The sequence below is a fragment of the Neophocaena asiaeorientalis genome, unplaced genomic scaffold, assembly GCF_003031525.2.
Source record: "Neophocaena asiaeorientalis asiaeorientalis breed wild unplaced genomic scaffold, Neophocaena_asiaeorientalis_V1.1 scaffold102, whole genome shotgun sequence".
In the NCBI taxonomy this organism is placed as follows: Eukaryota; Metazoa; Chordata; class Mammalia; order Artiodactyla; family Phocoenidae; genus Neophocaena; species Neophocaena asiaeorientalis.
Genome location: NW_020175078.1, coordinates 3966030 through 3992899, shown reverse-complemented (window position 1 = coordinate 3992899; position 26870 = coordinate 3966030). Strand labels below are relative to the sequence as shown.

At 44.1% G+C, this 26870-nt stretch overlaps 1 protein-coding gene across 5 annotated transcripts in view; it reads left to right on the top strand.

The window, feature by feature from the left end:
- R3HDM1 (R3H domain containing 1) overlaps positions 1–9106 on the top strand; it is a 177229-nt gene extending 168123 nt beyond the window's left edge. For all 5 annotated transcript variants that reach the window (XM_024764119.1, XM_024764118.1, XM_024764117.1 and 2 more), the window contains 4 exons: positions 4808–4952; positions 6337–6419; positions 6895–6979; positions 7717–9106. In XM_024764119.1, coding sequence (XP_024619887.1) covers positions 4808–4952; positions 6337–6419; positions 6895–6979; positions 7717–8078 — 675 coding nt within the window. In that variant the 3' untranslated portion in view covers positions 8079–9106. The remainder of the gene's footprint in view (positions 1–4807; positions 4953–6336; positions 6420–6894; positions 6980–7716) is intronic.
- The last annotated feature ends 17764 nt before the right edge of the window (positions 9107–26870 follow it).

Sequence of the window (26870 nt, the reverse complement as noted above, 5' to 3'; positions counted from 1 at the left end):
GACTTAAGAGTTATAACAATCAGATGCAATATATGGCGATCTTCCTTGGATACTGAACAGCCAAAAGACATTTTGGGGCAAAAAGTGGACAGTTAAGTATGTTAATTTTGTTAGTGTGATAAAGGTGGGGTTTTTTGTAATAGTTCTTATCTGTTAGCTAGAAATATTTATATACTGAAATATTTACAAGTGAAATGCTGTGATAATCTGAGATTTCCTTTAAATTGTCTAGTAAGAAAAAAAGCAGGGGATATCACAATCAAAGCTGGATGATGAGTATATGGAAATTTGTTATACTTATCTGTCTATGATGAGTATATACTTTTATATACTTGAAATTTTTTATATACTTGAAAGTTTGTTTACAACATTGAAAGGTTTTTAATTTTTTTTTAAAGACAAACTAAAAAAAATTGTCAATGCACGTGACAAAATCATATCAAAATAAAAAAGGCAACGGTCACTTATAAGCTAGCTCACAAACTATAAATGGCCAGTGGCCATTAAAGAGATAAAAATAGTTTTTTTATCTGTATAATTGGGATATTTAGGAAGACTATTAATTTGCAGTGTTGGCAGATATATCCAGTTGTAAACTCTCTTGTGACTCTTGGTAAATTGATTGATGCAACTCTTTTTGGGGTGCAGTTTAGTAACATTTTTCAAAATGTGGAAGGCCTCTGATTCTAGAAATTCACTTCTAGAACTTTGTCTAGTAAAAATTGTGGAACAAACATGCAAGAATATGTTTGCAAGGATATTTCTTTCTTCTCTGTCGTAACACTGAAAATCTGAAAATAGCTGATATTCAGTAGTGGGTAAATTATTAAATAAATTTCTGTGACATTTAGGAAAAATTCTAGAGTTGAAAATACAATGACTAAAATGAAAAAATACACTAAAGGAATTCATTGGTAAATTTGAGCAGGCAAAAGAAGGAATCAGAGAACTTGAAGATAGGACAATGTAAATGATTTGAGTCTGAGGAACAGACAAAAAAGAATGAAGAAAAGTGAACAGAGCCTAAGGAACCTATGGAACACCATCAAGTGGACCAACACTGTGGCTATCTCAGAAGGAGAAGAGAGAAGGGGACAGAGAGAATATTTGAAGAAATAATGGCTGAAAACTTCTCAAATTTGATAAAAGACATGAATGTAAGCATCAAGCAGCTCAACAAACTCCAAGTAAGGTGAACTCATAGATGCACACTGAGACATACTGTAATCAATTTTTAGAAAGACGAAGACAGAATATTAAAAGCAGCAAGAAAGAAACAACTCACCACATATAAGGAATCGTCAAAAAGATTATCAGCAGATCTCTCATCAGAAACTTTGGAGACTGGAGGCAACAGGCCGATATATTCAAAGTGCTACAAGAAGAAAAACCGTCAACCAAGAATCCTATATCTAGCAAAACTGTCCTTCAGGGCCTTCCCTGGTGGCACAGTGGTTAAGAATCCGCCTGCCAATGCAGAAGACACGTGTTCAATCCCTGGTCCGGGAAGATCCCACCTGCCGCAGAGCAACTAAGCCCATGCACCACAACTGCTGAGCCTGTGCTCTAGAGCCCGCGAGCCACAACTACTGAGCCTGCAAGCCGCAACTACTGAAGCCCGCGCACCCTGCGCACCACAACAAAGAGTAGCCCCCACTCACTGGCATTAGAGAAAGCCCATGTGCAGCAATGAAGACCCAATGCAGCCAAAAATAAATAAATAAATTTATTTAAAAAAAAAAAAAACTGCCCTTCAAAAGTGAGGGAGAAATTAAGAATTCCTAGATAAGAAAATTTGAGACCTGCCCTGCCAGAAGTTCTCAAAGGAGTCCCGCAGAGTGAAATGAAAATATGCTAACAGTAACATGAAGCCATATGGGGGGAAAAGCTCTCAGTTAAGTACATGGGCAATTATAAAAGCTAGTAATATTGTTCCAATGGTTTATAATTCCACTTTTTGCTTTCTACATGAATTAAGAGATTAATATTTTTTAAACAATTATCTCAAAGACAGTGTTGTTATAACTTTGATTTCTAACTCCCCATTTTGTTTTCTACATAACTTAAGAGACTAATGCGCTTAAAAGAATTATAAGTTTGGGACTTCGCTGGCAGTCCAGTGGTTAAGACTCTGCGCCTCCACTGCAAGGGGCACAGGTTTGATCCCTGGTCAGAGAACCAAGATCCTGCCTGCCATGCAGTGCGGCCAAAAAAAAAAAATGAATTATAAGTTTGTTTGGGGGCATATAGAGTATAAAGATGTAATTTTGTGACATCAGCAACCAAAGGGGGTAGAGACAGAGGAGCACAGTTTTTGTATGTTATTGAAGTTAAGCTAGTATAAATTCAAATTTGAGCATTATATTTAACTTTTGGATGTTAGGTGTAATCCCCAAGGTAACCACGAAGGAAAAAAGCTATGGAATGTATACCAAAGGAAATGAGAAAGGAATTTTAACATTTCAGTACCAAAAAAATCAAGCAAACACAAAAGAAGACAGTAGTGCAGGAAATGAGGGACAAAAAGCAATAAGACATACAGAAAACAAATAGCAAAATGATAAAATTAAATCCCCCTTGATTGGTAATCGCTTTAAATGGAAATGGATTAAAATCTTCATTCAAAAGACAGATTGGCTGAATGGATAAAAACACATGATCTAACTATATGCTGTCTACAAGAGACTCACTTTAGATCTAAAGACACAAATAGATTGAAAGTGAAAGGATGAAAAAAGATACTTCATGCAAATCATAACCAAAAGAGAGCAGAGGTGGTTATGCTAATATCAGATCCAAGAACTTTACAAGGTACAAAGAATATTATATATTAATAAAAGGTTCAATACAGCAAGAAGATATAACAATTCTAAACTCTTACACACCTAATTACAGACCATCGAAATATATGAAGCAAAAACTGACACAATTGAAGGGAGAAATAGACAGTTCTACATTAATAGTTGGAGACATAATACCCTACTCTCAATAATGGATGGAACAACCAGACAGAAGATAAGTAAAAAATTGGCTTAAACACAGTGACCAACTAAATCTAACAAACATACACAGACTACCTGACAACAACAGCATATACATTCCTCTTAGGTGCACACTGCACATCTTCTTGGATAGATTTTATTGTTAGGCCACATGTAAAGCCTTAACAGATTTTATTTATTTATTTTAATTTATTTATTTATTTATTTACGGCTGCATTGGGTCTTTGTGGCTGTGTGCAGGCTTTCTCTAGTTGCAGCGAGTGGTGGCTCCGCTTCATTGCAGTACACAGGCTTCTCACTGCTATGGCTTCTCTTGTTGTGGAGCGTGGGCTCTTGGCATGCGGGCTTCAGTAGTTGTGGCACACGGAATCAGTAGTTACGGCTCACAGGCTCTAGAGCACAGGCTCCGTAGTTGTGGCGCACAGGTTTAGTTGCTTCGCGGCATGTGGGATCTTCCTGGACCAAGGCTGGAACCCGTGTCCCCCGCATTGGCAGGCAGATTAACCACTGCGCCACCAGGGAAGTCCCCAAGCCTTAACAGATCTTAAAAGGTAAATATCATACGAAGTATCTTCACCAACTAAGATTGTACTGGAGGTTCTAGGCAATGCAATTAGGTAAGAAAAAGAAATAAAATGTGTCCCAGTTGGAAATGAAGAAGTAAAATTGTCTCTGTTCAGAGATACTATGATCTCCCCACGAGACATTTATAACTAGAAAGGAAAAAATAGTAACTTGACAATGGAGAAACCTGGCAGACACCACCTTAACCAAGCAGCCAAAAGAAACATCACCAGTACTGTGGTGACAAATGGATGGCATGTACCTTCTCACAGGATGCATTGAGAAGGACACAACATCACTTCTCTGGAATTCCCTTCCCCAAATGTATATCATAAGCTTTTTGATGAGGAAACAGTAGGCAAACCCAAGTTGAGAGCCATTCTACAAAATAACTGGTCTTCAGAGTGACCTTCAGAAACTGATCTTCAAAATGTCAAAATCATGAGAGAGAAGAAAGACAGACTCTTCTAGGTGAAGAAGGTTAAAGAGACAAGACAATTAAATGCAGCAGTTGATTCTACAGTGGATTCTGTACTAGAAGGAAGAAGTTTTTCTTTCTTTTTTTCTTCTGCTATAAAGTACCTTAGTGGGACAGTTGGCAAAATTTGAATAAATTATATCAATTATGTGATATTATGTCATTAGTCACCTGATTTTGATAATTCACTGTGGTTATTTATTTAAGAAAATGTCCTTGTTTTTAGGAAATAGACACTAACTATATTGGAAATAGAGTGGTATCGTGAGCAACTCATTCTCTAATAGTTCAGAAAAGAAGTAACTATATATAGAGAGAGAAAGCAAATATAATAAAATATTAACATTTGGGAAATCTGAAATTTTTTGGACTATTTTTGCAACTGTTTTAAGGATGAAGTTTAAAATAAACAGTTAATATGAAAAAAAGAATGAAGTAGATGTGTATATTCTCTCATGGAAAAGTATCTACAATATTATTGTAAAGGTACAAAAGCAAGATTCAGAAATAGGATGTATAGTCTGTTTCCATTTTTGTAAAACAGATGTATGGATGCATGTGCATGGAAACAGTTTACCAGTGTTTATCCTTGGGGATTGGAAATTATAAATTTCTATACTGTTTTAACTTTTTTAATAACAAAGTACCTATTGCAGTGGTGTAACAAGTACATATCTGTAATCAGAAAGAGTAAAAATTTCTGTCCAAAAGGAAATTTGCAAAAAGCCTAAAATGCTGACCTTTTTTCTTGATATAATTGCAGCACAGTCCTCAACTCAGTAGTCCCATTATTTCACCAGCTCAGTCGCCAGCACCAGCTCAGCTGTCTACCCTGAAAACTGTCCGTCCCTCTGGACCGCCACTTCCCATCATACCCCAGTTTTCTAGACCCTTTGTCCCTGGGCAAGGTAAGTGTGCACAAAGCTAGTCACAGCCTCAGAATTTTAGGACATCCATTCCCAGTCACTTTGTGATTTACTTGGTACCACTACCTTTCATTATTCCACAGGACTGCATTTTCACCTCACTCAGCCATCTTTATTTATTACCATTCACTCTCCTAACCTTAAGGTTTCATCACAATTAATAATTAATTACTGGGCTTCCCTGGTGGCGCAGTGGTTGAGAGTCCGCCTGCCGATGCATGGGACACGGGTTCGTGCCCCGGTCCGGGAAGATCCCACATGCCGCAGAGCGGCTGGGTCCGTGAGCCATGGCCGCTGAGCCTGCGCGTCCGGAGCCTGTGCTCCGCGATGGGAGAGGCCACAACAGTGAGAGGCCTGCGTACCGCAAAAAAAAAAAAAAAAAAGAAAAAGAAAAGAGTGACAGGAGGTTCATGCCTTGGTTCTCTCTGTTAGGAAAGTGTCAGGAGAAACACTGTATGGTTTCCTGAAGATGCTGTCCTAGCAGCTACGCATAACCCTTCTCCAGACGCTGAGTGTGCTACCTTGGGGGATTTACAGTTAAAATAAAATGAGAATATAACAAGTGAGAACATTATTCTCCAGGACAAGGCTTTTGCAGTCAGCATTTATGAAGCCCTTTCCATGGGATGACATAGGCACTCATGAGTGAAAGAAAATAATTGGAGTATCTCCATCCTGACTACCCCTCACTTGTTGATTTAGGAAGGGGTTGCTTGCTGATGAGTAACACTGAGGAACTATGCCAGTCTTTCTAAGCAAGTTTACATTATAAATATTGTTACAGACTTTCATTTAAAGCGAGCTTAAGAGCAGACCCAAGACCTAGAATGTAAATATACCCATTGATTAAGCCTAGAAAAATGTTTGCATGAGGATATGTATATGTATAAAGGCATATGTTTATAGTAATTAATAATGAATTTGGAGAGATAGAGAGCTTCATGTTTTTCCAAGGTTTTTTTCCATCCCCTGAAATGTAACTTCTGTTAATTTTTAAGCATCAGAGAAAAATGCGGATTTTAGCATCTCAAGTGGGCGTAATGAGCTATTACAGTTACTTTGGTGGATTTCTCATAGAATGTTAAGGTTTACAGAGCTGTTCTCTCCGTGCTAACCTGTCTCCCCAGCTCGTACCACTTAACCTCCCTCATAACCATTGTTATTAGTTCTTAGTCCTTTCAGAAGTTTACCCCAGCTCTTTAAAGGCTAGATGGAGGCTTTTAATTCTTTTAAAAAAATATGTCAATACCTACACTATTTTATTATACTAAGCATGTTTCCCCGTCTCATCCTGAGACAGTTGAGAAAACTGAGAAGTACTTCATACCCGAGGAAAACGTAAAAATCGTTTTTTATCAACTTTCAGGAGATGCCAGATACCCGTTACTTGGCCAGCCCCTGCAGTACAACCCTCCTGCTGTTCTGCACGGACACATACCAGCCCAACAGGTGTGAGAGCCTGCTGTCTGACCTCCTGGGCTTTGTTGGCAGAGCATCATGCTTCTGTTGCTGAGCGTGTGGAGTGACCTGGCCCCCGAGTTGGCACCGCACACTAAGGAGAACTGTGTGCCTGGGCCAGTAGATGTATCGGTGTTGTCCTGGCCTGTCCGAGAGCAGAGAGAGGGAGAAGGTGGTGGGCCGCTTGGCAGAGCAGGGGTCCCTGAGCGCAGTCCAGATATTGGGGGGCGGTGGAGGCCATTGGGCGCTCTCACTTACAAAAGACTGTTCGGCAAGTGCCTGGTGATAGTGACAGGCCAAAGTACCCCTGCCGCCGAGGCAGAATTCAGAAGGCCTGGAACTGGGTTTTTTTTTCTGCTGAAGTAGAAAACCCAGACCGAGTATGGTTATGCGTTAAGCGGTCGAACAATTGCAGTCACGTTTTGCGGCATCGTTAACCTTATTATTCATGTTTGTGGATTTTCAGGGTCAGTCTGGCAGCAGGCATGGAAACCGAGGAAGGAAACAAGCTAAAAAAGCCGCATCCACCGACCTTGGTGCAGGAGAAGCAGGTGTGTCCCCAAGAGGCATCCGGATGTGGTTCTACAAACTGTTGGCCTGACAGTCTGTAAAACTGCCACACCACAGAAACGGGTTTTCCTCTTCTAGAGTCCTGCACAGAGTCTTAGAAAATTATGCCATCTATAGTTGTAGGGTTCTTGAACGTGTTCTTTTGATTCCGTCTCGTTTCAGAATTTGAGAGTACTGAGGTACAGGTGGGTTTAGGAGGGGTGAAGGGACCAAAGGGATTCAAAAGAGATGTGAGAGAGGAACAGGTAGAATGAAACGCGTTGCCTCTGTATTCTTTGAGAAAGGAAATAGTCCTTACACCCTTTAGGCGACAGGCTGAACGAACAAAATACATTGCCTTTCTATGGCAGGGTGTTTTCAAGTCGGTGCCTTAACTTGCTTTTCAACAGCCTTGGGGGCGTTAGGGCAGGTGCTCTTTTAAAGATCCTGTGCGGTTTTACAATGGGAATTAAAAGTGCAGGAACCTGTGTGCCCAGGATCACACACCTAGTTTGGAGACGCCACTGCACAGGCTGCGTTTTGTACGTGAGGCTGCCAGTGTGGCCACCTGAGGAGTAGGTAGGAAATGTTTAGAAGACGGCCGTAACACGTATAACTCTGTGGATTTGAATGGTTTCAGAAAGTTATGTTCGTTTCCTGTGTCATATTTGTGTCTGCAGTACTTTTTGCCCACCTGTGGGTAACAGGGGTTATTAATTGTACACCTTTTCCATTCTAGTTGTTGGGAAGGTCTTGGAAATTACTGAACTACCAGATGGAATAACTCGCGTGGAAGCCGAGAAGCTTTTTGGGGAACTCTTTAAAATTGGCGCCAAGATCCGGTGGCTCCGGGACCCCCAGTCCCAGCCCCAGCTGCGTCGTCACCCCCTCTGCTGTGGCAGCGGGGACAGCACTGTCAACCCCGAACGCTCTAAACCCAGTGACTTGGCCTCCACGTACACTGTCTTAGCCACATTCCCCTCCATCTCCGCCGCGCAGAATGCTCTGAAGAAACAGATTAACTCGGTTAACAAGTTTAAGCTGAGAACGAGCCAGAAGCACTATGACTTTCACATTTTGGAAAGGGCAAGTTCTCAGTAACAGCCACCTTGGACCCATGGCCTTTGTGATTCCCCCGTCCTCGCCCATCTTTAACTGGCTTGGTATTTGGAGCTTCTGTTATGTTAACATGACAGAGACTCCTAGGATGTGTGGTCGTGGAGTTAACAACTTCTGAAGACAGGCCAGTGATCCAGCAAAGGGGGGAAAATTCACCCCAAATGACTGTAGGAATCCACATCGGAATGATACAGAGTTAGCAGCTTTTTCTGAGGAAATGCTGTTCAACTGCCTCCTAACTTTTATAGTTATTTTGTTTTATATTTCTGAATTCTTGTATCAGATCCAAAGCTCTGTTGTACAGCAAATCATTCTTCAGAATGATTATGACCAGTTGCAAACCTGTATTTCCTTTTTTGCAGCCAGCACAGTGTGACCCAACATAGAATTTGGGGGAAAAAGAATGCAGGAGTGTAATAACCAAGTCACAACCATGCACTGTCTTTGGGGGGCTGGAGGGTGACTAAGGAGAGCCCACAAATAGAAAATTACTCTTCCCCTGTATCTCTAAACACAGAAACAATTTCCAGAAAATAGAGAACTCCCTCGTAGGGTCTTTTCCTTATACACTTAGGTCGTATGAATATTAAGGGTAAATTAAATTATGTTCTTAACGCCTCTTAATCAAACCACTTAGGTTCAAAGGGGAATAGGAATCATCCTAGGCAGGAAAATACTTCCACTTTTTTTTTTTTTTTTACATCTCCCTCCAATAATTAAATGCCACTTATTTTCATTCCCTTCCTTGTGGATTTTTTTTGTCACCTGAGGACATGCATTTGATGAATGCTGGAAACTTCTTCAAGTGGTTTAGAATGTGTTTTCATTGTTTGCAGCGGATCACTGGACATCAAAGATTCATTGCACTTATGAACAAGGAACCTTTTTTTCAATTCGCAAGGCTGTACAATGTGTGCTGATGCAAGCCTTTTTCAGTTCAAGAGAATAAATGTTTACAAATGTATACCCACTTTGTCTTTTGTAAATTAAAGTCATGTTTTTCAATGAGAGTCAGTGTTGAAGACTTAACCTGTCTTGAAGATTTCAATTTCAGACTTAAGGAAGATGAAAGACAGTAAACTGCCTCGTTTTACAAATATTCCACAAAGCATCACTTTCTCTGTGGGAGTGTTTCTTGTGGGTATGACTCATGTCATTTCGTTCTCTCATAAGTTAATTCCAGTCAATTGTAGACAAATTTGAGTATGAACAAACTTATAGTCAGAAAATAGAACATGAAAATAGGAACAAATAGAACATTTCATCTACAATGAAAATAGAACATTATGTTCAGTTCGGTAAAGAATTTGTGTTTTTAGCTGGTATTTTGAGCACCCAGTTGTCCCGTTTAGCTCAAATACTTTATAGAAAGCTTTCACCATTTGTTAGCCCAGCAAAGTCAAACCGCTGAGAAACCCAGAGTAGGGGTCGGAGGCAGGGCAGTCAGCCATCAGCCTGACTGGCTTCCAGCCCAGGCTAGGGGTTTACTTTGCAACTCAAGAGCAGTAGGTGTTAACCAGGCTCTGGTGCAGACGTTCACTCCTTCTAGAGCATTCGCAAAGCCCTACTTCGTCCCGGGGAATCCCGGACTTCCCCACGAGCTGGTGCATCCCAATTATGAATGTTGTGCTCCTGGGAGAAGTGGGAGCTGCCTTTAAACCATGTCAGATGAAGGAGCCATACACAGAGAAAGAAGAGTGAGGACTGTGAAAATCGCTCACTTTCGAGGACTGGTGAATTTAATTTTTGACTGTAGAGAGTCAGAGATGGAGAGGACACGTAATTAGGGCCAACATTGCAGCAAGAATTATTATTTAATCATGGGGGTGGAAACAAAACTACAATCCTATGGTCTATTTCAATTCTCTGAATATTCTCTTTAACTTTTGCAGCAGTAAGCCTGGTAAACCTATGTAAGGTTTCTTTTTTTGGACTTTTTAAAGATCTATTAGCAACTTTCAAATGTACAACACAGTATTAATGACTAGTCATCGTGCTGTACGTTACACCTAAAGTTTTGCTCTAGACCCTTGGTTTACCCTGGAGGAGCTGAAGACTGTCCAGAGGAAAGCGGAGCAAGGCTACTCCACCCCTGTCCCCCGACAGTCACATGGGAATACTGTTGACATCACCCCACCACCACACACGTTACAAAACTATGCACGCATTCCCTACACTATATTCTCCTGTTTTGATCTAAAATCTGATTTCACCTATAGAAAAACGATGGGAGGAAGAAGCATACACAGGAGGCATTTAAAGGTGTGATTTGGCCCATACCCTAAACCTTCCTAAAGGCAGCTTCAGATGTCCCACAGTCCTGGCTGTGGGTTTTCCCAGAGCACTGACCATATTTAGGGGAAGGTAGTACTTCTATCAGTAAGATGAGTTATTCTTACCTGTGCCAATATTAGCAGCTCCAGCAGCCCCTTGGGGGATGATAGAGGGTATTTAATAACTTTGTGGGCATTTCTGCTACCTTATGTATTAGAAAACTGAGAATATGGCTTACGTGTTTTTTTTGTTGTTTTTTTTTTTTGGCTGTGCTGGGTCTTCGTTGCTGTGTACGGGCTTTCTCTAGTTGCGGCGAACAGGGTCTACTCTTTGTTGCGGTGCTCGGGCTTCTCATTGCAGTGGCTTCTCTCGTGGAGCACAGGCTCTGGGTGCACAGGCTTCAGTAGGTGCAGCACGTGGGCTCAGTAGTTGTGGCTCGTGGGCTCTAGAGTGCAGGCTGCGTAGTTGTGGTGCACGGGCTTAGTTGCTCTGCAGCATGTGGGACCTTCCCAGCCCAGGGCTTGAACCAGGAGAATCCTGGCTTACAGGTTTTTAAGCCTTTGGTCCACAAAGAACATGGATATACTGGGTATGTTTTTGTGAATCTGGAGTACAAAGTGTGTTTGCCAACCGTAATTTAAAAGAATTAGCTTGTCATCTGAGCTGACAACAAAGTAGGGATCTGAACCCTCCCCCAAGCTAAGAAATTGGTTTGTTTTTTTTTTATTCCACCAGGGAGGGACCTGTGACCTGTGAATAGTGTGGAAACCTACAGGTCTCAATAGAGCCCACAGTGCCAGAGTGGCTTGGGAAGAGTCAAGCCAGCACATCCACAGCTACCTCGGGAAGCAGAGAGAGTTGGGTTCTCCACGTCATCAGCAGCAGAAAAAATGCGAGCGTAAGACCAGCAGAGGCCAGCCACAGGGCCTGTGTGAAGGCGGCTAGATCCCCACATTCCCAGTCTCCTGCCTGCCCAGCAGATAATGACATGTGGTATGTATTGTCTTTAAAGGCAATGAGCACAGATTCTATCTTCTACTTGTGACCAGTGTTGCGCTAGCGTGAAGGTGGCAGGGTTCAAAGCTGGCCCTGTGTTGCTTGGAATTCTCACAGCCTTTATGAGCTGATACTAAAAGAGAACCAGAGACTTAGGTGCACTCATTCAGCCTATAGTCCTTACCAGCCTGAGAAACAGGCAGATACAGCAGCCCTTTCAAATCTACCCCCTTGGCAACATGTGCTCCGGCTGCATTTTGCATATGTGTTAAGTCATTTTCCCCTTTAGTGTCTACACTTGGATTCATTTTGGTTTGATTTCACCAGCATAAACGTATTGGAGGAGTGTAAGGAAAAGACTGTAGGACCTAATCAGAAAACTGAAGACGTTCGTTCTTTGCAGGGGGAAGCATTGAAATAGATAAATTATCAACTACATTAGCCCCCCCCCAAACAAACAAACAAACAAAAAAAAAAAACCAGCATTGTTTCAGTTCTCTCTTGCTGCTTAACAAATCACCCAAATTTAGTGGTTTAAAGCACCAATCCTATGGGTCAGGCTCAACGAGGACAGCTTGGCCCTTCTCCACCTGCTATCAGCTGAGCTAGGCTGGAAGTTCCAAAGTGGACTCACATGTCTGGGCTCCATGCCTCAGTTCTCCATGTGGACGCTCTCTTCTCGAGGTATCTCATCCTCCAAGGCATCTCTGTCCACATAGCTTTCTCCAGCATCATGGCCTAGACTTTATAAATAAGTCACCATGCTGTACATTGACTCCCCAGAACTTACTCATCTTACAACTGGAAGTTTGTACCCTGTGACCTCTTTCCCCCATCCCTCCCAACCCCATTCCTGGCAACCACCAATCTATTCTCCGTTTCTATAAATTCAGGGTTTTTTTAGATTCTACATGTAAGTGAGATCAGACAGTATTTGTCTTTCTCTGACCTACTTCACTTAGCATAACACCCTTAAGGTTCATTCATGTTGTTGCAGACAGCAGGATTTCTTTCTTTTTCTGTGACGGGATAATTAAAGGCCTCTTAAAACCTGGTCTTGTAAGCAGACAGGGTAGGTGGTCCCTGGAGAAAGACAACCAGCATGGCTTTCTTGACATAAGAGAAGCCATTTTGGCCTAAGCCATTTTTGATGTAAACCTGGCCACAATGCTTGCCCTTGAACAGGTCTCAGTAATAACGATCTTAAGGAAACAAAAGAACAAACTGTTAACAGGCAAGAGAAGTGACAATAGCAAAGATAATAAATCAGTAAAAACTCCCAGTTCTATTTCAATGGTAAAGATAGCCTGAGCACTTTATTGAGCTGTCTTGCAGAATTTCAACCCCCCTGTCCAGCACTCAACCACTAGATCAACTGGAACCTAAGAGATGATGCATAAACAAAGGAAAAGCAGTCAAGAAACAATAGTTCAGGGGCTTCCCTGGTGGCGCAGTGGATGAGAATCCACCTGCCAGTGCAGGGGACACAGGTTCGATCCCTGATCCAGGAAGATCCCACGGAGCAACTAAGCCCGTGCACCACAACTACCGAGCCTGCACTCTACAGCCCACGAGCCACAGCTACTGAGCCCGCGAGCCACAACTCCTGAAGCCCGCACGCCTAGAGCCCGTGCTCAGCAACAAGAGAAGCCACAGCAAGGAGAAGCCCGCGCACCGCAACGAAGAGTAACCCCCGCCTCGCCACAGCTAGAGAAAGCCCGCTCGCGTCTGCTCGCAGCAAGAAAGACCCAACGTAACCAAAAATAAAATTAAATCTTTAAAAAAAAAAGAGAAAAAGAAAGAATAGTTCAGTGATAAAACAGAGTCCTATTTCCTCTTCAAGGGATGTACCTAGCAATCTGAAACATATCTTTTGAGTTCTGCAGGAAGTAAGGCTCCCACCCAGGTGGAGGATGGAATGATGATGTTGACCTTTCCTGACCTTCATGACTTCAGTCAACCTTTGCCCCAGTTCTGTCTGTGCTGAATTCTTCTCTGCACAAGCCTTTTCACGAATATGTATGTACCCTTAGCTTAAAACGTACCCAATTTTGCTGTTTGGGAAGACACTGCTTTGGGAAAGATCCCTGGTGTACTCTTTATTTGCTGCAATAATAAATCCTTCCTTCTCCCAGTCTTTGTCTTGGTTGTGTCTTTTGGCTGGACATGCACCAAGAGGCAAACCCAGTTTTGGGGTAACAGTCTGGGAGTCCCAGATGTCATTTTAAAAAGTCATAGGGTTGGGACTTCCCTGGTGGTGCAGTGGTTAAGACTGTGCTCCCAACGCAGGGGGCCTGGGTTCGATCCCTGGTCATAGAACTAGATCCCACGTGCATGCTGCAACTAACAGTTCGCATGCCACAACTAAGGAGCCAGCGAGCCACAACTAAGACCTGGCACAACCAAATAAAGTCATAGGGTCAACTCACAGCAGAGGAAATAAACCCTACCTCTTGATGAGAGAAGCGACAAAAAGGCATGTAGGATGGAAGATAATGGTTGCAGTCATCTTTGGAAACAATTTACCACAAGCACAAATACCCAATAAAAATCCCCATTGAGGGACTTCCCTGGCCATCCAGAGGTTAAGGCTTCATGCTTCCACTGCATGGGGCACGGGTTCCATCCGTGGTCGGGGAACTAAGATCCCGCGAGCCACACAGCGCAGACAAAAAAAAAAAAAAGTTAAAAAAAGTCCCCACTGACTTTGCCTCCAAACCAAATCCTGAAGTTTCCCTCAGGATACTGAGGATTCTCTTCATCTTCATTACCACCACCCTGGTCCAAGCTGTCATCATCCTGTGTTGAACTGAAATGGCCTTCCTAACCGGTCTCGCAGCTTCCACTCTTGTTCCCATATCTTCACAGAGCCAGAATGATCTAAAAGATAAACAACTTATGTCATTTCCCATGCCCCAAATCCCTCAGTGACCTCCTATTATTAAAATATCTTGGTTTACAAAACTCAATCTAGCCCTGCCTACATCTCTGGTCTTATGTCACCCCAGGACATTTGTGCTTGTTCTTTCCCTCTTTTTTGGAATGCTCTGTTCTTGACCAGCACCTTTATCTTTCATACAAATGTCACTTCAGCAGAAAAGCCTTTATGAGCCACCCAGTCTAATGTAGCCACCCAAACACAATCACTTTATCTCAATTTTCTGCTTATCACCACTATCAGATCTTTTGTTTGTTTATTTTGTCTCTACCACTAGAATACGAATTCCATGAGATCAAATATCTTACCTTGCTTGTGGTTGTATTCCCAAGTACCCATTAGTTGTTCAACAAATATTTGTTGACTGTTTGAGAGAGAGAATCAGGAGAATCCTGGTTATTAATCTGGTCTGGACCTCTTCCCCTAAGTGCTGTCAGGAGATGGGAGGGAACTGGAATAGAAACATGATTCACATGCCCTGCTCTGGCTATCTTGGCACTTAGCTTAGTTCCTTAATGGCTGGGGCTGGGGCGAAGTAGGGGCCGGTCTTCAGAGACGGGCTGGTTGGTCACAAGAGGAAGTGGAATAAAATGTGCATATGAGTCCCCTGGGAAATCTGGTTAAAGTGCAGATCTTGATTCAGTAGGTCTGGGGTGGGGCTTGAGATTGCAAAAGTCGATGATGCTGCTGGTACTTTGACCACACTTGAAGTAGCAAAGCACTAAGGCATTCCTATTTTCAGATAAATAACTCAAACCACATGGCTAGAGCTGGGACTTGCATTGATCTCCTGGGAGAAGGAGGTTATTATTAATCTTGGTTATGAGAAAACTCACAAGTAGTTGGGAATCATACATACATCTGGGGCATATCACTAGCTTTATTAACCCCACATGAAAAGAAGGAAAAAGCTTATTCAAATAACTCGACAAAAGCCAACAAAACACTCATATTTGGGCCCCTGCAATGTCACATCAATACAGTATATCCTTGAGCTATTCCTTTTCAATTGTTGTCTACATTATCCTACATTCCACTTTCACCAAGACATCATCATCCTTTGTGGTCATCTGTCAAATTTAGACCTTTTAAATACCCTTCCTATATTTGGGCAAATCCCACATTACAAGTCTTTCTACCTCAAAAGAGCAGCTGGGATGACTCAATTCTCAAGTTCACTTTTGCTCAGAAAAGCTGTGATCCGGACGTGCAATCTGGGGCTCCACCAGCCACCCTCACATCCGGAAGAATCTGATTAGGAAGAGAACAGGGGAGGAAGCAGGCTCTACACAGAATTCCTCGTTGTATCCATAGTTGGATTGTTTCTGTGTGCAATCCCAGGAGATTTCAAAACTGCTCAGTCTCATCTTCCTGAGGGTCTGTGAGCAGGTAACCTTGAATTAATTACTTTTCTGTTTAAACTGGCTGGAGTGGATTCTGCTGTTTGCGCTATTATCTTCTACCTGTCAGGACTCCATTTGGGATTTTACCTGGTTACTCAAGTCTACTGAGATAAAAATAACATCTGGGGGCTTCCCTGGTGGCGCAGTGGTTAAGAGTCCGCCTGCCAATGCAGGGGACACGGGTTCGTGCCCCAGTCCGGGAAGATCCCACATGCCGCGGAGCGGCTGGGCCCGTGAGCCATGGCCGCTGAGCCTGCGCGTCCGGAGCCTGTGCTCCGCAACGGGAGAGGCCACGGCAGTGAGAGGCCCGCGTACCACAAAAAAAAAAAATAATAATAACATCTGATGCTTCTTGAACACTTACATGTAGACACTGTACTGTTTATAGTGCTTAAAGTTATAAAAACCCAACTCAAAGGGGTTCAAGTTAACCAAGGGAATTTATTGGCTCACTGTAATTGGAAAGATGAGGGCTAGATGCTCCAGGTATGGCTGGATGCAGGGACTCTCAATATCAGGATAAACTGTCTTCATCTGCAATCTCTTCTATCCTGCAGTATAACATAGTGTATACTGTGCTATGTGATTTATTTGGTTTTGATCCTATACTGTCAAGTGAAGTGTTGTTGGTTATCTTCCCATGTAAACATTTTATTCCAATTCCTGAAGCTGTGCTATCCAAAATGGTAGCTACAAGCCACATGTAGCTAGTAAATTTACTAATTAAAATTAAATAAAATAGCAATTCAGTTCCTCGGTTGCACTAGGGACATTTCAAATGTTCAATAGCTACATGACTTTTCACTGTCCAAAATCTTTATCACTTCCCGGGTCTTGCATGCTCTGACCCTTGCCTACCTACGTCTCCAGGCTTACTTGGCACTTGCCTTCTCCCTGCCTAGGTTCTAGTCACACTGGACTTCCCTAAGGTTCCTCGAACACGCCGTGCTGTCTTGTCTCTGGGTTCTGTAAAGTGGTGATCTTCTGCCAGACACTGGGATTCTCCCCATCTGTGGCAGAGGTTGGTTAGTGTTTCAGCAAACTGTGGTAGGAGGTGGATGTCTCTCTTCCTTGGCACGTTGTCAGACTAGGTTTTCCAGCCCCTGCACCTAGATGCGCCATGTGTCTGAGTTTTGGCCAGTGAAATTTAAGTAGAAATGATGCATGCCCCGCTGTGCTTGGCCCCTAACACCTTCTAAGAGATTCTCCCTGCTCTTGCTGATCAGAGTGGGGGGGCTAGAAACCAGGCAGTGGTCAGTATCACCAGACAGCTTGATACACATACAGAATCTCATATCCACCCCCAGACCAACTTGAATCAGAATCTGTGTGGTTTTTTTGGTGGTGGTGTTTTTTTTGTTTTGTTTTTTTTGTTTTGTTTTTTAAATTTATTTATGGCTGCGTTGGGTCTTGGTTGCTGTGTGCGGGTTCTCATTGCAGTGGCTTCTGTTGTTGTGGAGCACGGGCTGTAGGCGCACGGGCTTCAGTAGCTGTGGCTTGAAGGCTCTAGGGCACAGGCTTAGTAGTTGTGGCGCACGGGCTCTAGAGTGCAGGCTCAGTAGTTGTGGCTCGTGGGCCCTAGGGCGCAGACTCAGTAGTTGTGGCGCACGGGCTCTAGAGTGCAGGCTCAGTAGTTGTGGCTCATGGGCTCTAGGGCACAGGCTCAGTAGTTGTGGTGCACGGGCTCTAGAATGCAGGCTCAGTAGTTGTGGCTTGTGGGCTCTAGGGTGCAGGCTCAGTAGTTGTGGTGCACGGGCTTAGTTGCTCCACGGCACGTGGGATCTTCCCAGACCAGGGCTCAAACCTGTGTCTCCTGCATTGGCAGGAGGATCCTTAACCACTGCGCCACCAGGGAAGCCCAGAATCTGTGTTTTTAACCTGATCTCCAGGTGATATGTAGACATTGAAATTTGCTTGTTGGCTGCACGTATAGGATGTCAGGGAGCTCTCCGGGATGCCAGGAAAAGGAAGAGCCACCAATGGGAGGATTCAAGAGTTCTTAACGACTGGATAGGGCAAAACCCCTCGCACAACCACCCCCTTACGCCTCTGACTGACATTCGTACGTGAAGTGAATGAGAAATAAACCTTTCTTGGGTTTAGCCACTGAAATATGAGGATTGTTTTTTTCCCACGTGTAATTTACCCTCTGCCTGGAACATTTATTCTTCCCCCGCTACCCTCCAATTTCTGTTCATTTGTACTCACACTTCACATCCCACCTCAAGTATTTCTTCCTTCAGATAGCCTGCTCTTCCTCCAGAGCTCCTTAATTCAGTCCTCCAGACTAAGTCATTTCTGCCAGTAATAACTCTAATAATATCCTGTACTTTCTCTTCAAAGCATTAATCACAATGGTAATTATATGAGTAATTGGCCAATTAGTTACTTAATACTTTTCTACCCATCAGTATGTAATCTTCAGGGCAGGAAAAACATCTATGGCTTTTGTTTACTAATACATCCCCAGCTCCCACCAGTGCCTTTCTCAGTAAATATTTGTCTTGTGATTAAATGAAGAAATGATCTGGCTGAGTCAAAAGCTTTGAATCCTGAAAGGCACATGTATATTTTTCTCAAGCACAGTTCTGGCAGGCAGGGAGAAATAATAGCTAACATTTGTAAAGCAGTTAATTATCATGTGCCAAGCACTTGCTAAACACTTACAAGGGTTCCTGTTTAATCATCACAGTAGCCCTGAAAGGTAAATTCTATCATTATCTCAGTTTACAGCAGGCAACTGAAGTATCAGAGAGGTGAGGAAATTTGCCCAGGGTCACACAGCTAGTGAGTGTTGGCTGTATACCTGAAACAGGCAGCTGACTCCAGGGTTCATGGGCTTAACTGCTTACGTTACTGCTTTAAGCCTTGCCAAAGTAATGACTGCCATCTTGTTTATCCATTCTCTATATAATAGTTTGCATCTGCTGATCCCAAACTCCCAGTCCATCCCTGCCCCACCCCCTCCCCCTTAGAAACCACAAGTCTACTCTCTATGTCTGTGTTGATTGCCTTTTTTTTTTTTTTTTTTTTTTTTTTTTGGCGGTACGCGGGCCTCTCACTGTTGTGGCCTCTCCCGTTACAGAGCACAGGCTCCGGACACACAGGCCCAGCAGCCATGGCTCACGGGCCCAGCCGCTCCGTGGCATGTGGGACCTCCCCAGAGCGGGGCACGAACCCGCGTCCTCTGCATCGGCAGGCGAACTCTCAACCACTGCGCCACCAGGGAAGCCCTGCCATTTTTTATTTATCTTATTCACCTGGATCTATAGCAGAAGCCAGAGAGGAGTGCCACCCTGTCTTTACTTATGAAAATTTGATTGTTGTGGGTGAAACTTACAACATATTCAAATATTTCTTCTTCCATTTTTTTAATATTTATTTATTAATTTTTAAAAAAATTTTTGGCTGCGTCGGGTCTTAGTCGCAGCATGCGGGATCACAGGATCTTTCTCTGCGGCACACGGGCTCTTCGTTGTGGCGCACAGGCTTCTCTCTAGTTATGGGCTTCTGTAGTGTGCAGAACACGGGCTCTCTAGTTGAGGGCTTAGTTGCTCCACGGCATGTGGGATCTTAGTGCCCCCGACCAGGGATCAAACCCACGTCCCCTGCATTGGAAGGCAGATTCTTAACCACTGGACCACTAAGGAAGTCCCTCTTCTTTCCTTTTTAAATTTCATGTGCATCCATAAGCCTTGTACAGTAACTAAATTATCTTCTTCTTGGTCTATAGGTGAGTGAGTATGCTTTCCATAAGCAACTTACTTTTTTTACACTTCCCCTTTTTCACTCATGAAAAAGCAAGAACAGAGACTTTTTTTTTCCTTTACATGTTTTTATATAAGTAGCTTTGCAATATGTAAGTCATACAGCCTCCTCTGGTGGTAAACAGGTGCAAGTTTCTAGAGAACAAAAAAAATGTCTTTTTTTTTTTTTTAAAGCGTGGTGTGGGATTTACATGTCAAGCTTCAATAAGAAATACAGTTTGCTTTCCTTTTCAAGCAATGGTAAAGTCTGGCACTGAACCTTCCACCTTCCTATGAATATTGGAATATATTTGAGTGACCAGAGTTAAGAATTCAGTTTGTGATGGGTTTTTATCTGTGCAAATTGAAATAAAACCTTTGTAGTTGGGAACCTTTAACCTCATGACCCTAAAAACTCATTCAGTCTGCAAAGGACACAAGGCACTGTGGGGAAAAGAAAACCAAGTAGAGCTGCTGCTTTTCATCTTTTGGAGGAAAGAAAGCATAAACCCAGGAATTTAAATATATATATAAAATAAAATATTCACAGGATAGAATGGCCATGAGAAACTGTACTCCCGATGTGCCACTTTCCCTGACCAGCTGTCTTCCAGTCTCTTAGACGGAAGCTGGCACTGAGCAGCTTGGTGACACAGCAGCCACCGTGGTTTGCCCCTGTGCTGGGTAAAGGGCCGCAGGAACTCCGTCGGCAAACCTGAAGCAGCACATAGGAATGGGTCACAGAGGAGAACTGACAGATTGGAGAGGTAGAAAGCCAGAGAATTCATGGTCAGCCAACTGGGAGGGTTCCCCATCTCAGCCCAGAATGACTGTGAACCACCTGTCTGTCTGTGGTGACAAGAAGCTGGACTTTGAGAACTCACACTGGAGCCAAGCAGGTGGGTCAGGCTGTTGGGCTGGGGTTCTCCCAACGGTCAGAGACACACCAACCGAAACCTGGTCTTCATCTTCACTGCCTCCGGACCTGGGAACAGGCCCGGTGTCTACCGTCCCTCAGAGAAGAGCTCATGGCAGTGAGGCCCATCTTTCTGCACCGAAGAAGCCCATAAATCCTTGGAACCCAGCTCATGGGAAGCCTTTTATCTCTAGAGCGAGGTGGAGTGGTGGGCTTGGAAAAGGACAGAAAAGAACGGGACATAACTCATTTCATAGGTTGCCAGCTGCACACCAATAAACAAGCTTCTGCTCAACGGGTCTGACTGTAAAATTGAGCTATAATTTCCATCAGTGATTCAGGTCCACTTGAAAAACAGGGCTGATGCCACTTTCTCCAAAAGGCCATCCCTGTCCCTCCCTTCCTCTCTCTAATACCCTATACATTGTTCTTTCATTTTACCCAAACCGACGTATTATGGTCACCTATTTACATATCAGTTTCTCCCAGTGGCTAGACTGTAAGCTTTTTGAGGGCAAAGATAATATCTTTCAGTCAACCAATATTTCTCTTCCAAGCTCCTGGCCTACAGCCTGTCCCATGTGGGCACTCAAATATGTGTTGACTGAGAGAAATGAGAGAATTCCATGTAAGAGGAACCAATGAACAAAAGCAGAGATGGCAAGGAGCATGGCCTGGATAGACAGCGGATAGAATAGTCTGGTTGGCCCAGAGAGGTCAGGTGGGGAAGTAGAAGAACGAATGTTGGAAAAGCAGTGTTGGAGCCAAGTTGTAGAGGATTTTGAACGTTGAGCTACAGAATTTGTACTTTATTTTTAGAGGTACTGCAGAGCTAGTAAGGATTGTTAAGCTGAACAAAAATGCTGAAAATAATATGGGGGCGGGGAGGGCAGGGAAGTTGGCTGTGACATCATTTTGTGGGATGCCCTGGAAAGAAAGCAGAAAGAGCAGTGAGGAAAGCTGAATGAGTCTTTCAGGCGACTGGGGTTCTGCCTCGTTTGGGTTCCGTGACTGAGAGAAGATCTGCTTGCGGCGAGTTTATCAGTGAGTAAATTACATCCGTAACAACCCTGGTAAAATGCAGAGGTAACAGAGGCTTAGGGTAATCCCAGGGGGACGGCTGGGGACTGGAGGCTCTCCAGAAGCCTAATGGGGCAAGCGTCCCAGGCCTTTGTGCCCTCAGCTGAGCGCAACTCTCAGAGAAGGACGCGGTTTAGAGCCTTCAGCAGCCGACGTCCCAGGAGCTGGCAGAGCGAGCACCATGGCTGTGAAGTGGGGCTTTGGGCGGGACAGCATAGCATCCACTACATTGATTTTTTTGTTTGTTTGTTTTTTGTGGTACGCGGGCCTCTCACTCTTGTGGTCTCTCCCGTTGCGGAGCACAGGCTCCAGACGCGCAGGCTCAGCGGCCATGGCTCACGGGCCCAGCCGCTCCGCGGCATGTGGGATCCTCCCGGACTAGGGCACGAACCCGTGTCCCCTGCATCGGCAGGTGGACTCTCAGCCACCAGGGAAGCCCATTTTTTTTGTTTTGTTTTGTTTTGTTTTTTCACTACATTGAAATGGAAAGGATTTCAGATAACATAAAGGAACTGACAGATTGCTGTGGCTGGTTGCACACAGAGAGTAAAGGGAGGAGACTCTAGTTTCACTCTCTGTGATGGAAGAAAGAAGGGCATGTTGATTCAGTAAGGGATACTTCTCATTGAATTTGACAATATTGGACTTCTAAGCTCAAGAATGGCAAAGAAATCAGGAATTTCTATAATTCCTGACTAGGTTTGTTTTTCCCCCGCACCCAGAAGATTGACCATTTTAAAATTCCATATTGCTGGGGACTTCCCTGGCGGTCCAGTGGTTAGGACTCCGCGCTTCCACTGCTGGGAGCACTGGTCAGGGATCTAAGATCCCGCAAGCTGCGCAGTGTGGCCAAAAAATAAATAAATAAAATTAAAATAAAATCCCATATTGCTGACGAGTCTCTTGCCTACTCCTTGCCCTTCAGGCCATTGCCTGCCCCCAACCTGACTTATTTTTGGTATCCATGGTCTCCTTTCTGCACTCACTTGCCTTCCCACTCAGCTTAGATTCCCTGGTCCATCACATCACTCACTCTTGCTAATCTCCTCAATTCCCTTGTTCCTTTGTCCTTTCTCGTGCTGTCTAGGTCCTATGTAAATCCAAGTCTCCACATCCTCAGCGCTTGTACCCCAGGAACTGAGTGATCACTGAAGAAAATCACACAACTGGGAAAAATCGGGGCCACCAATCTCACTGGGCCCTCAGCCCTGCCTGGCACACTGTTTCCCTCGGCCCTTGCCTTTCAACACTCCTCAGTATTATTTCAGACGTTGCTCCGAACTTCAAGGCGCCAATTTCCTTACCTTCCCCATCACTCTCAGCAAATGACCTCTCCTTCATAGGATCCAGCATTCGGATGAAAACTTCCTCAACTTAACGGTCCTGAAACTTATAAGCTTCTTTATGTCCAAAGTTATTTTTCCACTCTTCTTCCTGTTAATATGGAAAGGGTATCTCTTCTGTCTGCCTGTGCTCTGGATCCCATCCCAGTTTGTTTAGAATGGTGGTGATTACAAGAAGCAATATCCGACTTACAGAATAGCCTAACCTATGAGGACAGTTGTTCTCCCACAAGACAGGACTTGAGTCATCACAGACACGGGTGCTTTCCATATTCCATTCTACCATTCTCAGAGAGTTGGCAATGTCGTTCCTCTGGCCATAGCAGTACCAGGCAGCATAGGCACACGGAGAAGGGTTGTGCTTTCTTCCATGTGTCTCTTTTTTAAGGAAAACTTCTCCTAGAACTGCCTCCACCCCAATCCCCACTTCCCACGAAGTCCTACTGGCTCTAAGAGGAGGTTGAAAAAAACAGGTATCTAGGGGCTTCCCTGGTGGCGCAGTGCTTGAGAGTCCGCCTGCCGATGCAGGGGACACGGGTTCGTGCCCTGGTCCGGGAGGATCCCACATGCCACGAAGCGGCTGGGCCCGTGAGCCATGGCCGCTGAGCCTGCGCGTCCGGGGCCTGTGCTCTGCAACGGGAGAGGCCACAACAGTGACAGGACTGCGTAACACAAAAAAACCAAAAAAAACCCAGGTATCTAGCAGTTTCCCTCTCAGTGGGGAAACTCTGCCAGCAAAGAAAAATGGGGGGCGTGGTAGAAGCATGATTGTTGGGTGGGCTATTAGCAGAATTCGCCATATATCACATATTCCCTCTCATCTTCCTAGGGGCCTCCCTGTTTCCTGTGTATTCAATCTCTCCAAGACTAGCTCCTTTCCATCAATACTTGATAGGGTACAAGTTTCTCTCTTTAAAAAAGCTGTTTTTCTCAGTCCAAATCCCTGTCCAGCTAATGTCCTTTCTTCCTCCTTCTCTTCACAATTACCGACACCCCCTCCCTATCTCCCTTTACTCTTCAACCCATTGCCATCTGGCTTCCACACAGAAGAACCCATCAAAACCCCTCTTGCTAAGTTGATAATCACCTTCATATTGCTAAAAACAATGGACATTCAAAAATCTTATTTAACTTGACCTGAGAGCAGCATTCAACACAGCAGCTTCCCACTCCCTTCTCAAAAATCTCTCTACCCTTGGCTTCTTTGGTATCACAAGCTCCCATTCTCCCCCTCCCCCCTCAACATACCCCCATACCTTTCCTAAGTCTCTGTTACTGGTTTGTACTTTCCTACACAACGCTATAGATGTCGGAAGTCTTAAGACCTCCGTCATAACTCTTGTCTTACCTCATTTTGCACACACCGTAAGTGAGAACATCCTCCAGAGCTTCAGTTATCCCCTGTATGTAGAGAAATCTCACATTCCTATCTCGAGGTAAGAACAGTTTTCTGAGCTCCCAACCTGACATCTATCTGCCTACTTAACATCTCCTCCTGCTGTCTCTCCAGCACTTCAAACACATGGCTAATAATATTGAACTCACATCTTCATGCCCACGTCCCCACCTACCTGCTCTTCCTTCAGTGGTCCCTATCACACTACCATCTTCTATACAGTTTCTCAAAACAGAAACCCAAGATCTCTTCTTGACTCCTCCTTCCTCAAATTCCATAGCTAATTGATCAACAAAACCTATTGGGTCTGCTTCCAAAATTCTCGAAAGCACCCACTTCTGGGTTCTTAACCAGTCTCTTCACTTTCACCCTTTCCACTTCCAATACAATCCACTAAAACTGCAGCATAGCTGCATATTAAAAACACGCATCTTATGTGTAACTCCTCAGTTTAAAATTCTTCAATGGTTTTCTACAATTCTTAGAAAAATGTCTGCAATCCTTAACATGACTTCCAAGGCCCTGGATGAGCTAACCTTGCTATCTTTCCAGCCTCATTTACACCATACAACTCTTTGTATGTTCTAGTCACACTGGACATTTTTCAGTTCTTCAAGGGTACTTTCTCATTTGCTTCGAAGCCTTCACACTGCTGTTTCCTCTGTCTCGAATGGTCTCCTTCACCTAGCTAGCTTTCCCCTCACATGCCATCTCCTCAGAAAGGTCTTTTCTAACCCTGCTATCCATGTCGGGTCACATCATCACATTTCTGAAGGACTCAGAATTTCCCCTCTTGTGGCATGCATCATCACTTGTCTTCCTCTTTAGACTGTGCAGTCACAAAGGCAGGGCCTTTGTCTGACTGCCTCACCTTCTTATCAATGCCAGGTACAATGCCTAGTTCATAGCAGATGAGCAATAAATAATTGATGAATGAGTGAAAGGCTATGAATGATTCTTCTAACATTAATTCTAACATTAGAAATAAAGACATTGCTCTACCAAACGGATATATATGTTGGTGGAATCACAAGGAATCCATTTAAAGTTGATGTTGAAGATCAACTCTAATTCTTCCTGAGGCATGGTGTCCTATGTAAGCAGCAACTGTCTGTAATCAGCATTATATTTCGGTTTATAATGACACTGTATGAGAGGCCTGGTTGGAAAAGTGTAAATAAAAATCAGAAAGAGGGACTTCCCTGGTGGCGCAGTGGTTAAGAATCCGCCTGCCAATGCAGGGAACACGAGTTCGATCCCTGGTCCGGGAAGATCCCACAGGCCGCGGAGCAACTAAGTCCATGCGCCACAACTACTGAGCTTGCGTGCCACAACTACTGAAGCCTGCACACCTAGAGCCCGAGTACTGCAACTACTGAACCTGTGTGCTGCAACTACTGAAGCCCGGCGCGCCTAGAGCTCGTGCTCCGCAGCGAGAGAAACCACTACAGTGAGAAGCCCGCGCAGCGCAACGAAGAGAGTAGCCCCCGCTCACCGCAACTAGAGAAAGCCCGTGCGGAGCAATGAAGGCCCAATGCAGCCAAAAAAAAAAAAAAAAAAAAAAAATCGGAAAGAATGTTAGCTATTTTTGGTTAAATATTTGTAGGAAAGGGATATTTTCAGATGTAGCTCCTCCTTAACCCTGCAAGGATTGTTAAATGACTGTACTGCTGTAAGAGAAATTTACATGATGTAGGATATCTAATATAATAGCGTATGCAACTTTAAATAAACCATACAAGGCTTTAGCCAATAGTTAATAGAGACCATGTAATTTCAAGAAAGTATTAAGTATGAATCAGTTTTCATTTTAATGGCAACCAACCACAAAGTGCCCTATCTTGATCACAGTACTCTGTCATCGTAAACAAAATTATCTATTCTTCTCTTTTGTATTACCTTGAAAAGTAGCTGGAAAATACATCATTATCTATTCTCTGCTTTTGACTTACTTTCGAAAGCAGCTGTGGCAACAGCGTAGCTAAGCGTTTTGAGGTTTGGAATGATCTCTAACCAACCACAATGAAATTACTCAAGGTCTGCGTTCAACCAATACCTCCCCTCAGGTACACGGGCTGTACGGTATTACAGAAGGTGACTGCTGTGGTTCTTTTCTTCAAGGTTGAGCTGATAAATTAAGTCCAATAGAAATCAAAGCCTTGCAGTAAATCCCTACAAAGCCCGTTTAGTTCTATACCGAGAGACACCCACCCTATTGCACAATGACCACTAATCATAATACACAATTACATGGTCCCACTACGCAGGGTTCCACCCGGGGCGGGGATGATTTCCTCCACATTTAAGGTCTCAGTAATGCCGAGAAGGGCATCTCCCGGTGACTAGCGCCACTTCTCCTCTTTACAGATTGTGAAGTGGTTCTCACTGCTGCCCCCTTAGCCGTGTCCGGGAAACCACAGTGACATTTCCCACATTAAAGGAACCAAGCCTAAGAAGACTACAATTCCCGTCATGCCTCAGGAGGGCGCCGCCGCCGCCACTTAGCGATTAGTCATCCTTTCCGCTGCCTCCTTCCACTTCCGCGACTGCAGGGCCTGCGGCCTCGCGGGCGCCCGCACGCACCGACTTGCCAACGAGACAAGGCACGGGGGCGCGGTGCCGACGGCGACGCGTGGCGTCATGTGTCGCGGGGCGCGCCTCGGCCTGCGCGCTTGCGCGCGT